Raw genomic sequence first — 14,617 nt, 5'->3', positions numbered from 1 at the left:
ACTGGTTTTTACTTGAATAACATTGGCTGGCGTCGGTCGTCTTGAGGCGAGTCGAGAACTCTTTATTTTCCAACTCTGCAGGGGAGTTTTCGATGCAGTATTAAAGGTTACGTCATTTTATAATCTAATATATAAAATTCTCGTGTCACAGTTTTCGTTGCCATACTCCTCCGAAACGGCTGACCGATTTTGATGATTTTTGTGCTTATCCGGTATCTATGAGAATCGGCCAACATCTATTTTTCATCCCCCTAAATGTTAGGGGTAGTAGCAACCCAATTTTTTTAATTTTCCGCGGACGATATCGCGGGCAGAAGCTAGTTATAAAAATATTTCGACTGCCTCGTTGGTCGAGTGGTCGCAAGTGCGGCTGCCGGACAAGGGATCTCGGGTTCGATTTCCGAGTCGGGCAAAATATTGCTGAGCTTTTTTGGGTTTTCGAAAATTTCTCAGTAGTAGCACGGAATCTGGAATCGTGCCCAGTATATGGCAATAGGCTCACACCCTATTACATGGAATTTATAACACAATACTCCTACGACACCCGCGGAACGAATATGGGAGGTGTAAATTTATATTACTCTGCTACTAGACGACTATGAGGCAGTCAGCTACAACTTGTTTTAAACTTGCCCTCGCATCGTCCATTCAACCTGCACAGAGGACTTAGTACGAGTTTATTTTCAGTTAACGAGATCCATGCTCTGATTGGTTGGTGCATTCAAGCCGGCCAATCAGAGCGCCGAACGCTAGACTTCGTTAAACGTAAAACAAACTTATACTAAGGATACAGAATCTAGTTGTAAACTAGTTTTTAAACCGACTTCTTTATTTTTAGTTGTTGCTTTAATAAACAATTGAAATAAATGATTTTGACTTTGACTTCAGTTTTATCAAAAAACGCTGTTCTCCAGTCTTTGTTAAAGGTCACACACGATGTCGCCACTGGACACCCGCGACACTAAAGAAGTTACAAAATCGTGGTCTTTTAGAATTTAAAGATCATGGATGGAGGGATGATTGGGCATCTAATAACTTTACTCACATGGCGAAAGACAATGCAAGCATTGTTTCACGTCGTTTGGGAGTTGGGACATGGGACTTAAAACAATTGGTGAAAAGTGCGTGCCGTAATGTGCACCTCTGCCTACCACTTCAGGGATAAAAAGCGTGACGTTGCGATTAAAAACGCGAATGTTTGTGAATTAATGTGTTTGTCAGTATGTTTGTTACCGTACTCAAACACGTCAAAACGACTGAAGAGATCGGGATGAAAATTGTAACAGAGGTAAATTATGGTCTGGAATAACACACGGGCTACTTTTTATCACGGAAACGCGGGCGAAGCCGTTTTGCAAAAACTAATTTTACATAAAATACAAATCTTACAAGAACATATAATACTATACTGAATAAAAAAACATCAACAATACAATGTTAATTGGTCAAAAACCGCATAAGAAATGACGTCACACCGTGCCGCACCGCTATTTAATATACGCGCTCGCTTCCTTAGCAAAAAACATATCGCGACCAAACCACAAACTCGACTCAATTCAGTCCGTCACCGCTTACGTATCGAATCACACACATCTAGTCATAGGTACATTTAATAATAAAATTCATTTTAAATGAATCCCGATAATTTCATTTAATATCATTTTTGTCAATATGAAGTGTGTATTAGTGTTGTGTTTGTGTGTACTTGGTACTAATTTAGTGAACAGTTATGAAGTGCCTCCAGCTAAGTTGGAAGCTTTGTATCCTAAAGGATTAAGAGTCTCCATTCCAGGTTAGTCACTTAATTCCTACTTTTACTAGACATACGAATCCCGTTTTACGACATAAATATTTATTTTTGTGATATAAGCCGGTAAACGAGCAGACGGATCACCTGATGGTAAGCAATCGCCGCCGCCCGTGGACACCCGAAACATCAGAGGCGTTCTTCAAGTGTATTGTGGTTTTTTGAATGTTAGGAAATTTAAGGGTTGTTGGGAAATCAGGATTGATTGTATAGGGGTAACCACATTCACACAACGCAAGCGTTGTTTCACTTCAGTTTTCTGTGAAGCCGTGGTATCACTCCGGTTGAGCCTGCCCATTCGTGCCGAAGCATGGCTATCTCACACTTATATTTCGGAACACTTCCACAAAACCGGAATAAAATTTACTTATATGACTATTACTTTAATATAACCACTACCTTCTGCTAGCGTTTTCGCCCATATTCATGCGATAAAAATCCAGATCCATTCCAGACCATAATCTACCCCTGTTCCAAATTTCATTCCGATCCCTTCAACCGTTTTGACGTTTTTGAGTAACAAACATGATACAAACACAAACTCACAAACTATCATCAGTACTAGTAAGATTGTCAGTCAGTCAGTATGAAAAAAGTTATTATTAATGACTATTAATATGAGATTGATGATTGTAGTGTATAATTTTGACCTCTGATTGACTGGTCGACACGTAAACAAACGGCTTGGCTATTTATATACACGCTTAGTTATGTATATCTATCTGATCGTAAGAACTACCGAACAGATTTGGATGCGGTTTTTACAGATGGATGGAAAAATATGCATAAATTTCAATGTCTACTAGTCCATCCTGCTATTACTGGAGTTAGTGTGGATATACATAATCCGGAGATGCGGACAACATAATTGGAGTTACAACATGATTGCTCAGGCTCAAAGATGGAGTAGGAGCGGAGTGATTTTTAGTCAGTAAGAGTCTGACACTCTCTCTCTTGCCTTACTTGATAGTCAAGGCCCTCTCCTCTAATAACATCTTCTTGTTTCGTTGCGGGATCCAAGAAATTATTGGGGATTGACACTCTGTTCATGGCATCTAAATCTTAGCAACAAAAAATGTATGTGAATGTTTGGGTTCTGAGATAGATTATATTACAATACTTGCTGTAAATAAATAATAATTTAAGTAAACAAATGAATATAGTACTATTGGTGCTATTGTTTTTGTCTTAGAATTTGTAATTAAAAAAACTACTCATTGTTAGAAACCAATGTTTTTTTATGGGAAAGCGAACAAACGTATCACCTGATGGTAAGCATTCAACGCCGCCCATGAACGCCCATGGATGGACTTCGGGAAACACAGACTCAAGTAATTCTGAATATCCTTTATTGAACAAGCGTGATATTTTTATTTATTTCGTTGTACAAGTATGTAGGTAGATAAGATACATAATTATGTATATGACAAGAGTTGTTTTATTATCTGTCTGCCTCATTTATAAATAATATACACCATTTAGGTAAAGATAAATAATTAAGGTCATAGGTCATAGAATTTTGTTACAATAATAAAAATCTGGGATTCCCAATGTTTGCGTAGGCCAATCAAAATATATGTTAGAAAAAAGTAGTTAGGTATGTATTTGAAAAGCGTTGAGTCCATATTGAGACATTCGATTTATGACACTTCCAAGTATACATTTATATAGTGTCGTAATTCTTTCGTACCTATTTAGGTATTATGTAGATTATGAATTACCTACTCAAAAACAGAAACAATTATATTTATCTGACTCCAGTTGCAACAGACAACGAGTCTATTTAGGTAGTAACTAATCTAGATTTCTATAGATGCGAAATTCTTTATTAATTCGGAAATCAAACCTTGACCCTCCTACTGATCATTGAAAATCAAATTACAAATCTACGGGAAACACCAAATTCAAATATCGGATTAACACTAAGCCAAAGAAATATCAGCCATATAATAAGAAGTATAAGGTTGATATTACATAAACGTCGGTGTCAATGATCGCTTGGGTACCAGCTTATAAATCGTTTGCATAAGGACAAAGGATTCTCCTGAATTCCTCTAATCTCGATTATGAAGTTTATTGTGATTTCAAATTAAATATTAATAAAGCTACTTTCAACGAAATTGGACTCCGAAAATAATAGGTGGGAGCGGGGGCGAAGCTAGCGCTGCCTCTGCCGTATCTATACGTGCGTAAGCAAAAATAAAAAACTTCCCAATTTTTTATTTCATTTCAGAAATTAAAAAGTCCAAATAAAATCAATTCCTTTTTATAGTATAAGCCGGTAAATGAGCACACGCATCATCTGATGGTAAGCAATGCGCCCATGGATACCTGAAACATCAGAGGCGTTTCAAGTGCGTTGCCAACCTTTGGGGGTTAGGAATGTCAGGATTTTTGGGGATTCAGGGATTGAAGAAATTGGGGAGAAGGATAGTCGGGTCTCCGGTAACCTCACTCACACGACGAAAGAACGCTAGCGTTGTTTCACGTCGGTTTTCTGTGAGGCCGTGTTATCATTCCAGTCGAGTCGTCCCATATTCGTGCTGAAACATAGCTCTTGCACACTTAAAAGATACTCAATCGTTTTTATAATATATATTACAATCTTGATTCCAATAGGTCGTTAACCACCAAAAACCCCAGAAACCGGTCGGAAACTGACGTCAAAATTGTAAAACATTTTAATTAATCGTTCTGCGGTTTTCTATTCAATTTGATCGCTTGCGGTTTCATTTACAAACGAATCGAATTTATTAATTATAGAATTAATGATAACTCCTCATATTGAATCACATTACATCATTATTAAGGGTACTTTTCCACCAGAAATGTGCTATGTTACGATGCGGTGGTAGCACTGGTGGAAACGGACTCAGATAAGCTATGTTTTTTATATGGAATGATGCGTGCTATAGATGGGTGCTATGGATGGCTATCGTTAGTAGGTAACGATACGTCGCATACTCGACTTAAGCATCTTACTTGCACAGCTAAATAGCTTAGTTTTAGTGTAACCTGTAAAGATATGAACATTTTTGGATGCCTGAGCTCATCGACCTACTTGTCATTTTAAAGAAATGACGAATTATATGTATCGTTTGAATAACAACTGACACTCCTACACTACACCATAGTTGACAACTGTTCGGTACTACTTATCTGAATATCAAAAACTATGCCGGAAAAGTTGAAAAATATAAATAACAATAATTTATTCAAAAAAGAACTGAAAAATTTACTTACTAAGCATTGTTATTACCATGTTAAAGATTTTTTAAATGAAGATTTATAAGTTAGTTGTCTAAAATATTTTAAGTTTAGTTGTTCTTTTTAATAGTTTTATAAATTTTATTATTATTTTGTACGCCAATTATGGCAAAACATGTTGAGACTTACAATTTTAACTGTACTATCTGCATTTACATTTATATGTATAATGTTACCTACACATGTTTATACAAATAAATTTATCTTTATCTTTATCTTTATGTTTTTATACGAATTATCATTTAAAACCTATTTCTCTCTCTCTTTCAGATGATGGATTCAGTCTCTTCGCCTTCCATGGCAAATTAAATGAAGAAATGGAAGGGCTAGAAGCTGGTTACTGGTCCCGGGACATCACCAAAGCCAAGAATGGAAGGTGGACCTTTAGGGACAGAAACGCAGAGCTGAAGATTGGAGACAAAGTATATTTCTGGACTTACGTCATCAGGAATGGACTGGGATACCGACAGGATAACGGAGAATGGACTGTTACTGGTAAGCTCAAAGTATTTTTTATGGGATGGGAAAGCGAGCAGACTGGATCACCTGATGGTAAGCAATCGGCGCCGCACACGGACACTCACTCGGAGCTGCGGACTGTCTCCGAAGCTGCGGACTACTTAGCGGGTTTACCGGGGCGCCAGTTCGAAAAACAGGACTAGGAACGATGGTTTTAGTCAGTAATAGTCTGACACTCCCTAATGCCTCGCCCAAGGCGGGAGAAGTCACTGGATCATTTTCCCCCTTAAAAAAAGTGTATAGTAGTTACTTCTGCCTCCCCACTTAGTTTAAATAGTCATTACAATAAATTATGTGTAAATCGCATATTACAATGTTAATCTTTATTGTGTATATTACTTTGATAAACAAAATAACCAAAACAAAGTGCTACATACAATAAAATAGTAAATAATACATACGGAGAGGTCACTTTATCGGAAGGTCGTGAATGTAATCTTGTAATAGCTATTTATATGTTATGATGTGTATATGATATTCATATACACAAAATACATAGATATACATTCATACAATCATACGTATGATTTGTGTGTTGTATTATTTAATGAAAGGTTTTCATTTATTTCAATTTGATCATGAAGGCATTTTTAATGACAAATAAGATACGTCGTATGTGTAACCCACTGCATAAGAACGCGCGAACTGAGGTCAGGAATATGATGGGGAACGACGTTTTTTTACGATCACTTCTAAAAGTATAAGTCCTATAAAAATAAATAAATGTTAAAATCTTTAGTCATACTTTCAAAATATAGGTTTAAATCCGTGTTTCATGAAATTCAATACATGCTTCAAAGCAAAAGGGGGTAGCAGAGTCCACTTGTAACATCTTAACACTCGTATTCGACCATCTTTCTTTTATTCTCAAGTAGGTACTTGAATTGTTTTTTTTTTTGTTCTTCATAATGGGTTTTCAATGTCTTCTGAAGATTATGTGCATTGATTCCTGGAATTTCTGATGCTATATTTCATAATGAATAGCTCTTATATGGTTTTTTGTTCGCGTGAATTATTCTAAATGACATTTTGCGTATCGCCTAGTCTCTCTTAAATGTGCCGTCCCTTAATTGGCTTGCAATATCCGCGGTAAGATCATCACATCACATCATCATATCAATAGCCTATAAGTGGCCACTGCTGACCAAAAACCTCTTCTCGCACGGTGAAGGTTTGAGCATTAATCACCACGCTTGCTCAAAGCGGGTTGGTGATTTCAAACTTTGAATTAGAAATTATAAGTCTAGGTTTACTCACGATGTTTTCCTTCACCGTTAGTGAGTCAGTGGTCTCTAAAGAATCTTAGAAAGTACATATAACAAGTCACATTGGTACTAGCTGTTGATAGGAGTCAAAGCCGCACCCTCATGCATAAGAAGCATCTTAAACCTCCAAGCTACTAAAACTATAGACTGTAGGGAAGCTTATGGGTGGTGTCAAAAATTACCAATGACCATGCCATAACTTCACGCTTATCTATTGAAATCCACATCAACCATATTTTTTCCCTCTTTCAGAATTCGTTAACGACGCAGGCAACCCAGTAAATCCTCAAGATGGAAGCTTAGTGGAAGCAGCAGCATTGCCAAGTCCTGCTCCTTTATCCGCTTCACCAGACCAGGACCAGTCCTACTCAGAGCCTGAAGGCAGGGCTATCCCACCCAATATCCAGTACCCCTGCGAACTATCGCTCTCCAAGGTCAACGTGCCAGGGTTTGTCTGCAGGGGCCAACTGCTTTTTGAAGACAACTTCAATTCTGCACTAGAGAGGGGCAAGGTTTGGACTCCTGAGATCAAGTTCCCTGGAGAACCGGTTAGTAGTATAATTGTATCGTTTTTTTTATCACCGAAGGGGTAGGCAGAGGTGTACATTGCGGCAAGTAATGCCACTATACACCCATTTTTACCATTTATGTTAAGAGTCCCATGTATTAGTGGTGAGCCTATTGCCATACTGGGCACAATTCCAGACTACGTGCTACTACTGAGAAATTTTCGAAAACCTAAATACACCCAGTGATACTTTGCCTGACCCGGTAATCGAACCCAGGATACCTGGCCCAGCAGTCGCACTTGCAACTACTCGGCCAACGAGGCAGTCTTATCAGTCAATGCTTATTAGGTCAGCGTTTGGCCACAAGTTCGCCGTATGTCAAACAGTTATTTGGCCAACGACTATCCCCTTTAGCAACCTATACACTTGAAACTTGAAACCCATGCAAATATAACAGATTTTTAAGCAATTAATATTTCTGTTCACAAATGCAAAGTTTATAACTGACAAACGAGCTGAAGTGTGGGAGAGCCATGTTTCGGCACGAATGGGCCGGCTCAACCGGAGTGATACCACGGCCTCACAGAAAACCGACGTGAAACAATGCTTGCGTTGTGTTTCGTTGTGTGAGTGAGGTTACCAGATGCCCAATTCCCCTCTTCCCAATCCCCGATTCCCGAACAACAACCCTTAAATTCCTAAACCCCAAAAAGCCGGCAACGCCCTTGTAACGCCTGGCGGTGATTGCTTACTATCTGGTGATACGTCTGCTAGTTTACTGGCGTGTTTTATAAAAAAAAACTCTAAAATTACTTACCTAACGAAAGCAGAGAAACAAAATCTAGTAAAAATAGCTTAGACCTATCAAAACCTACTCAGAATACAAATGAGCAACCATTTCTCAAAATGTTTTCATTTCATTAAACAAAGGAAAGTTTTATTTTTCTTAAAATACTAAGTTTTTAAAGTAAGGGTGCTCAGGTACTACAATTAATCAAATATTCATGATTCTTATGCCTTAGTAACTTTGAAAGCTCTTACAAATTTTGTCTAAAATATTAACATCACGTATATTATTCCCCAAAGGTATATACAGAGTTATATACACTTTGCCTTCGTCCCATAGGGGTAAATATACTATTATTTGGGAGGATGGAAAACATCCAATAAACTCCTGATATCCTGGTTGAGATGATGGTAGTGTACTGAATCTTACTGATTAAAAAATATCCCTGTTCCTACTCTTCTGTGCCAGGGTCATGGTATATTACCTCACCCGCAAGCCGAAGTAGACAGACCTTTCAAAATAATCTCCTTTGATTAATACTCACATAGGACTTAAGCAACAGAATGTTCTGAAAAATCTGAAAAAGTATGATCGTCCGACTAATCTCAATGATTATGAAGGCGATCTACCAACCAAAAGTTATATGCTGGTTTGGAGAAGGTTGGTATGTTGATACCCTTATAGCGAAATTCATAACATAAATTAGTAACATATGCACCATCACTACGAGCCGTACTCCGGCACAAATGGGCCGGCTCGACCGGAGTGATACCACGACCTCATAGAAAACCGACGTGAAACAACGGTTGCGTTGTATTTCGTTGTATGAGTGAGGTTACAAGAGGCCCAATTCCCGCTTTCTCAATCTTTCCAATCCCGGATTCCCCAACAACCCTCAAATTCCTTAACCCTAAAAGGCCGGCAAAGCACTTAACGTAAAGCCTCTGGTGTTTTAAATGTCCATGGGCGGCGGCGATTGCTTACCATCAGGTGATACGTCTGCGTGTTCCATAAAAAAGCTTTAGTCCCGTATTCAAGGTCCTATGACACCCACAAGAGGAATGGTGGTGTGGACAAATGTGTTCTACTCTGTCCGTTACCAAACAGCTAGTTTGTATGGATGTCCTTAATATAACAAAATATACGAAGGTTAATGTACGTTGAATTTGCAAACAAATCTCCTCCAAACACGTAGCTAAAGTCAATATTTTTAACACCATACATGTAAAAAAATATTGTACTAAACTAATTTGTTTTTAGCGAAAATATATTGACTTACAATTTTATAATGTGTGCACAACCAAGGAGTGCTATTTACCCTAAAATGTAGTTTTGTTTAAACTAGAAAATACAATTTTAGGCTTCTTAGGCAAACATAAACGATGAGTCACCTAATGGTAAGTAATCGACGCCGCCCTTGTACATACATAAGCAACTAAGAGCCGTTACAAAGATGTTTTCGACCGAGTTTTCATGTTAAGAGTTTGTTGAGGAACAAATTTTTATGGAATATCGCCGGTAAACGAGCAGACGGATCACCTGATGGTAAGCAGTCACCGCCACCCATGGATACCCGAAGACCAACGGCGTTACAAGCGCTTTGCCGGCCTTTTAGGGAATAGGAATTTTAGGGTTGTTGGGAAATCGGGGATTGGAAAGGGGTAATAGGGCCTAGGGGTAATGGGGAAGCACAACGCGAGCGCTGTTTCACGTCGGTTTTCTGTGAGGCCGTAATATCATTCCGGTTGAGCCAGCCTTTTCGTGCCAAAGCATGGCTCTCCGACACCTAGAGAATAGATAAAGAATAAAAATGTATTTATTGTATCTCATTGCAGGACTTTCCATTCAACGTGTACCTAAACGACCGCAATCTGCAAGTGCGTGATGGGATGCTGATCATCAAGCCCATCACCCTGGAGTCGAAGTACGGAGAGGACTATGTCAGGCAATCACTTGATATCACTGCCAGGTGAGGTGATCAGAGGATATTTAGCTTTTATTATAAAAAGCCATGGGGAATATTTTAAACGATTTAAGAAATTCTACATATAATGTCATGGTTTAAAAAGTAGAATTGAAAAGTTGCTGATATATATCGCACTATGAAATATATCGAGTTTGAGTTCATTAGATATGTCCATTTCCCTTGATGATGAGAGATGATTCATAGTCTGATTAAAAGAGTGTGTATTTAATTTATTAAAACAATTTAAATAATAATAACAACATGTAGAGGATTCGATTCCTGCACAGAGTATCTTTTTGTGTGATCCACAATTAATTATTGTTTCGGGTCTGGGTGTCATGCATGTAAACAGGAGAAAATCTTAGAGTGAGGCAACACTTTAAAAAAAAAAAGCTTTTATTTCTATTAATCCTTAATTAGGCATTTTGAAAAGTCAAATTGAATTATTCGTCAGTCTTTCTCTCAATGAACCAAAGTCCTCGTTCCAAAGTGTACCTTCAAATGGAAAACGATTTCGACATCTCTATTTCCTTGTCCGCAGATGTACTGGTACCATTGGAACAACAGAATGTTCTAGAGAAGCTTCTGGTCCTCAAATTCTCCCACCGATCATCACCTCGAAGATCACAACCAAGAATAAGTTCGCCTTCAAGTATGGAAGAGTAGAAATCAGGGCCAGAATGCCGTTTGGAGACTGGATTTATCCAGGTATGTTTTTGATGAAACTCCTACTTTTTATGATCACATGCTTTTATCCAGGAATGGATTATAATGACTGGGCAGTTAATACAGTGACTGGGCGAACATCTGCAAACTTTTTTTTGACATACTTTCTACAACTTCCTAAAACCGCTGCAACTCCTGTAGGGCCAGGATCTATAGTAAACATAACCATAAAATACAGATATCCGATCTGCAACCTTACGATTCAAATCTGGAACGAAGTAGTTATCTTTACATGATCCTCAAATTATTAAAAGCAAATGTGTTTGTGTAAATGTACATGCCACAGGAGAAAATGTGTTTTTTTTTTTACATTAGATGGGTCGACGTTTGGCCGCTATCTTGCCTGATGGTAAGTGATGATGCGGCCTACGATGAAGCACGTCTGCCCATAAGCAAACTATTCACTCAGGCTTTGAAGATATCCAGGTTATACCCATCAGGAAACACAAACTCTGGCAAAGAATTCCACACCCTAGCAGTTCGTACAATTGTTAAAAATAATAACAGACTAATGTTGCCATTATCTATTTTCAGAAATCCAGCTGGAACCCAGAGACCATGTCTATGGCATTGCCAATTATGCGTCTGGACTGCTTCGCATTGCCACCATCAAAGGAAACGCGGAGTTCGCCAAGAAATTATATGCTGGACCTATCATTTGCGATACTGAACCTTACAGGTTGGTAGCAATTCCATTCAGTTTTCATTTAAAAGAAAAGACGCAATAGAGTTCAATTTTCATTAGCATTACTATATTCGTCAAAATGTTTGAAATACTTAATTTCAACTTAATAATTTTTAGTATAAGGTTTACTTTTACGTAACAATTGACTTCTACAAGTAATAATTCAATCTTGTTTTGTTACAGATCATTCTACTTACAACAAAAATTAGGTGTTGATCTCTGGAGTAGAGATTTCCACAACTACACCCTTGAATGGAGACCAGGTATGTACCGCAGTACTAATAAATGAATGAATATGGATATGCAACCATACAACTGTCTGAAGTTTTATATCTACTAATACAAATTTAATCAACCACATCCTTCTTTGTTGGGCGAACTACCTCCAGAGCTGCGGACTACCTAGCGGGTTTACTCGAAAAGCAAGTGTAGGAAAGGGGTGGTTTTTAGTCAGTGAGAGTCTGACAGTCCCTCTTGCCTTAACCAAGGCGAGAGAAGTCATAATTATTATCGGATGATTTTCCCCCTACAAAAAAAATCCTTCTTCATTAACCAAACAAATGTGGCTCAAAATATATACCTAGCACCATTTAAAGACCCCCAAATGCCGTCAAAAATGGTAAAAATCTATTTCAGAATAAATAACAAAAGAATTAATGAAAATATTAAAGAAATGCCAAATTAAAAACTCCCTTAACTAACGAGCATGCATCTAAAAAAGACAGATGACTGTTGATGAAGCGAAAAAAAAATTTAAGATTCGTATTCGATTGGCGTTCCATTGTCTCTGAGACAGGCGTGAGGTTATGTATGTATTTAAAGGCACTCGCTATAAATCACAATGATATTTTATTTCTCTTTATCTTGATTGTTACAGGCAGCATCTCCCTCTACGTGGATGGAGAGCAGTATGGATCAGTGTCTCCGCCAGCGGAAGGGTTCTACAAGACTGCGAGTGAGAACAACGTGGCTGCAGCTTCCCAGTGGCTTAAAGGCACTATCATGGCACCCTTTGATGATATGGTTAGTACATGACGCCTTCATCATCAACCTAAGGTCCAGACTCGACCAGAACCAGATTAGTGTCAACCAGAGCCATCAGACCACCACAGATGAGGCCCAGTAGGACTGATGCCTGATCCAGGGCTGCGGAGTACCTAGCGGGTTTACCGCGGCTCGGGCTCGAAAAGCAGGATTTGGAAAGGGGTGGTTTTTAGTCAGTAAGAGTCTGACACTCCCTCTCGCTCGCCCAAGGCGGGAGAAATAATTGGATGATTTTCCCCCTCAAAAAACATCCAAACAAACAAAATTATCACATTTTTAATATCAGTGAAAAAGTTGGGTATCACCTATTGCCCATTTCTGGAAATTGACGCTTAAAATACTAAAATGAAGTTCTTCGTTGCAGTTCTTCGTGTCGTTAGGCCTGAATGTGGGTGGTGTGCATGAGTTTGCCGACGCCCCCAACAAGCCTTGGACGAACCGTGCCACTAAAGCCATGTTAAACTTCTGGAACGCTCGCGACCAGTGGTACTCCACGTGGTACGATGACAGCAGCGCTCTGGAGGTAGACTACGTCAGGGTCTATGCTCTCTAGAAGGTCAGTGGACTTGCTTGTATTATTTCTACTGTCTGCAAATAGATATACATGTAGAATAGGTGAAAAATTTAAAGTAATTGTGAAGTTTTTTGATCGTTCTTCTCTAATCAGCAACTGCCGCTTTTTCTGCAGTATAATGTACAAAATTTTGTTGGTTTTGATTTTTATTTATTTAACAGTAGGTAAGTTAAATCATTTCCCGGTCGATTTTAAAAAGAAAATAATTACATTTCATAGAAAGACAATTAGTCTGGAATTGTGCCCAGTATATGGCAATAGGCTCACCCCCTATTACATGGGATGGGACTTATAACACAAATGGTGAAAAGTGGGTATACGTGTCGTACATGTCCACATTACGTGTCGTAATGTGCACCTCTGCCTACCCTTTCGGGGATAAAAGGCGTGACGTTTCATTGCAAAGTAAGTAATAAGGCCAGGACCACACAATTATACCTCCATTATTTTTTATTTATGTCTGTCTTATTCTTTTTTTTTCCAGATGGGGACATCTTTAAAACGTGCAAAGAAACTCAACTGCCTGATAAATATAAATAAGTAATAAATATATTTTCTACTTTTATATGGATTTTATTTAGTACGGTACCTGCATTGTTTGTACCTTTTAATCCTTCTATTGGGACTGGTTCGTTACTTCGGTAATAAACAATTATGGTAGTGGTACCATAGTCGATCTTTTCCCCTGTTTCTAGTTGTGATCGGCACAATAGCACTATTGTGCTTCTTTCCATTCTTCACGACCAAATGTTATTTCACCGGAGCTGCGGACTACCTAGCGGGTTTACCGGGGCTCCGGCTCGACAAGCAGAAGTAAGTACGGGGTGGTTAGTCAGTAAGAGTCTGAGACTTGCTCTCCTAACCCGAAGCGAGAGAAGTCATTATAATACGGGATGATTTCTAGTCAGTAAGAGCCTCTCTCTCGCCTCGCCTAAAGCGTGAGAAGTCATTTGACAATTCACCCCCCTCTCCTCTCAAAAAATATATTCAAGCCAAGTCCGACCAGTAAACCAGTCTGGCGGAAGAAACTATGCTTTTTATACGTTAAGCGATTAATTATAAAAAAATAATAGGGAAGGAAGATCGGGTTGTCAGAGATTCTGATCTGATTAAGTCGGCTTGGGGAATTGGGGACACAGAACTCTGTAAAGGAAAATAAAAATAGGGTAAAATGTGGTATTTAGTTAATTTTGGATAAGCCCGTTACACTCTTCCTTGCCAGGTATTTCAGTAGTTATTCGTTTTGTATACGGGAGTCAAAGTCAAAATCATTTATTTCAATTAGACCTGAAAGACACTTTAGAATGTCAAACAAAATATTAAAGATGTCAGTCTGTCAGTCAGTTCTCTAGTAAAACTATTTGCTTGTTCCAAAGTGGAGATTCCCATGAAGAAGAACGAGCAAAAAACTCCATAGGTTATCTCTTTTTGTCAATCAGGTTCACAATACAATTCTTGGTTTTTTTTT

General features: G+C 38.4%; 1 protein-coding gene across 1 annotated transcript; it reads left to right on the top strand.

Moving 5' to 3' along the window:
• The first annotated feature begins 1,530 nt into the window (after positions 1 to 1,530).
• Positions 1,531 to 13,712, top strand: LOC118272603 (beta-1,3-glucan-binding protein 1). Its single transcript, XM_050693534.1, has 10 exons — positions 1,531 to 1,792; positions 5,345 to 5,569; positions 7,111 to 7,406; positions 9,990 to 10,123; positions 10,662 to 10,828; positions 11,381 to 11,525; positions 11,715 to 11,794; positions 12,409 to 12,554; positions 12,940 to 13,131; positions 13,634 to 13,712. The coding sequence occupies exons 1-9, from the start codon at positions 1,672 to 1,674 to the stop codon at positions 13,126 to 13,128; spliced, it is 1,503 nt and encodes a 500-aa protein (XP_050549491.1). The 5' UTR covers positions 1,531 to 1,671; the 3' UTR covers positions 13,129 to 13,131; positions 13,634 to 13,712.
• The last annotated feature ends 905 nt before the right edge of the window (positions 13,713 to 14,617 follow it).

Source organism: Spodoptera frugiperda, chromosome 4 (assembly GCF_023101765.2).
Source record: "Spodoptera frugiperda isolate SF20-4 chromosome 4, AGI-APGP_CSIRO_Sfru_2.0, whole genome shotgun sequence".
NCBI classification, from domain to species: domain Eukaryota; kingdom Metazoa; phylum Arthropoda; class Insecta; order Lepidoptera; family Noctuidae; genus Spodoptera; species Spodoptera frugiperda.
Note: the sequence above shows the minus strand (reverse complement) of the source record. Positions and strands in the feature narration are given on the sequence as shown.

Coding starts and splice junctions, on each gene's coding strand:
- LOC118272603 (XM_050693534.1), top strand. CDS start 1,672: ATGAAGTGTGTATTAGTGTTGTGTTTGTGTGTACTTGGTACTAATTTA. Junction 7,407..9,989: donor TCAAGTTCCCTGGAGAACCG/GTTAGTAGTATA, acceptor ATCTCATTGCAG/GACTTTCCATTCAACGTGTA. Junction 11,526..11,714: donor TGCGATACTGAACCTTACAG/GTTGGTAGCAAT, acceptor GTTTTGTTACAG/ATCATTCTACTTACAACAAA.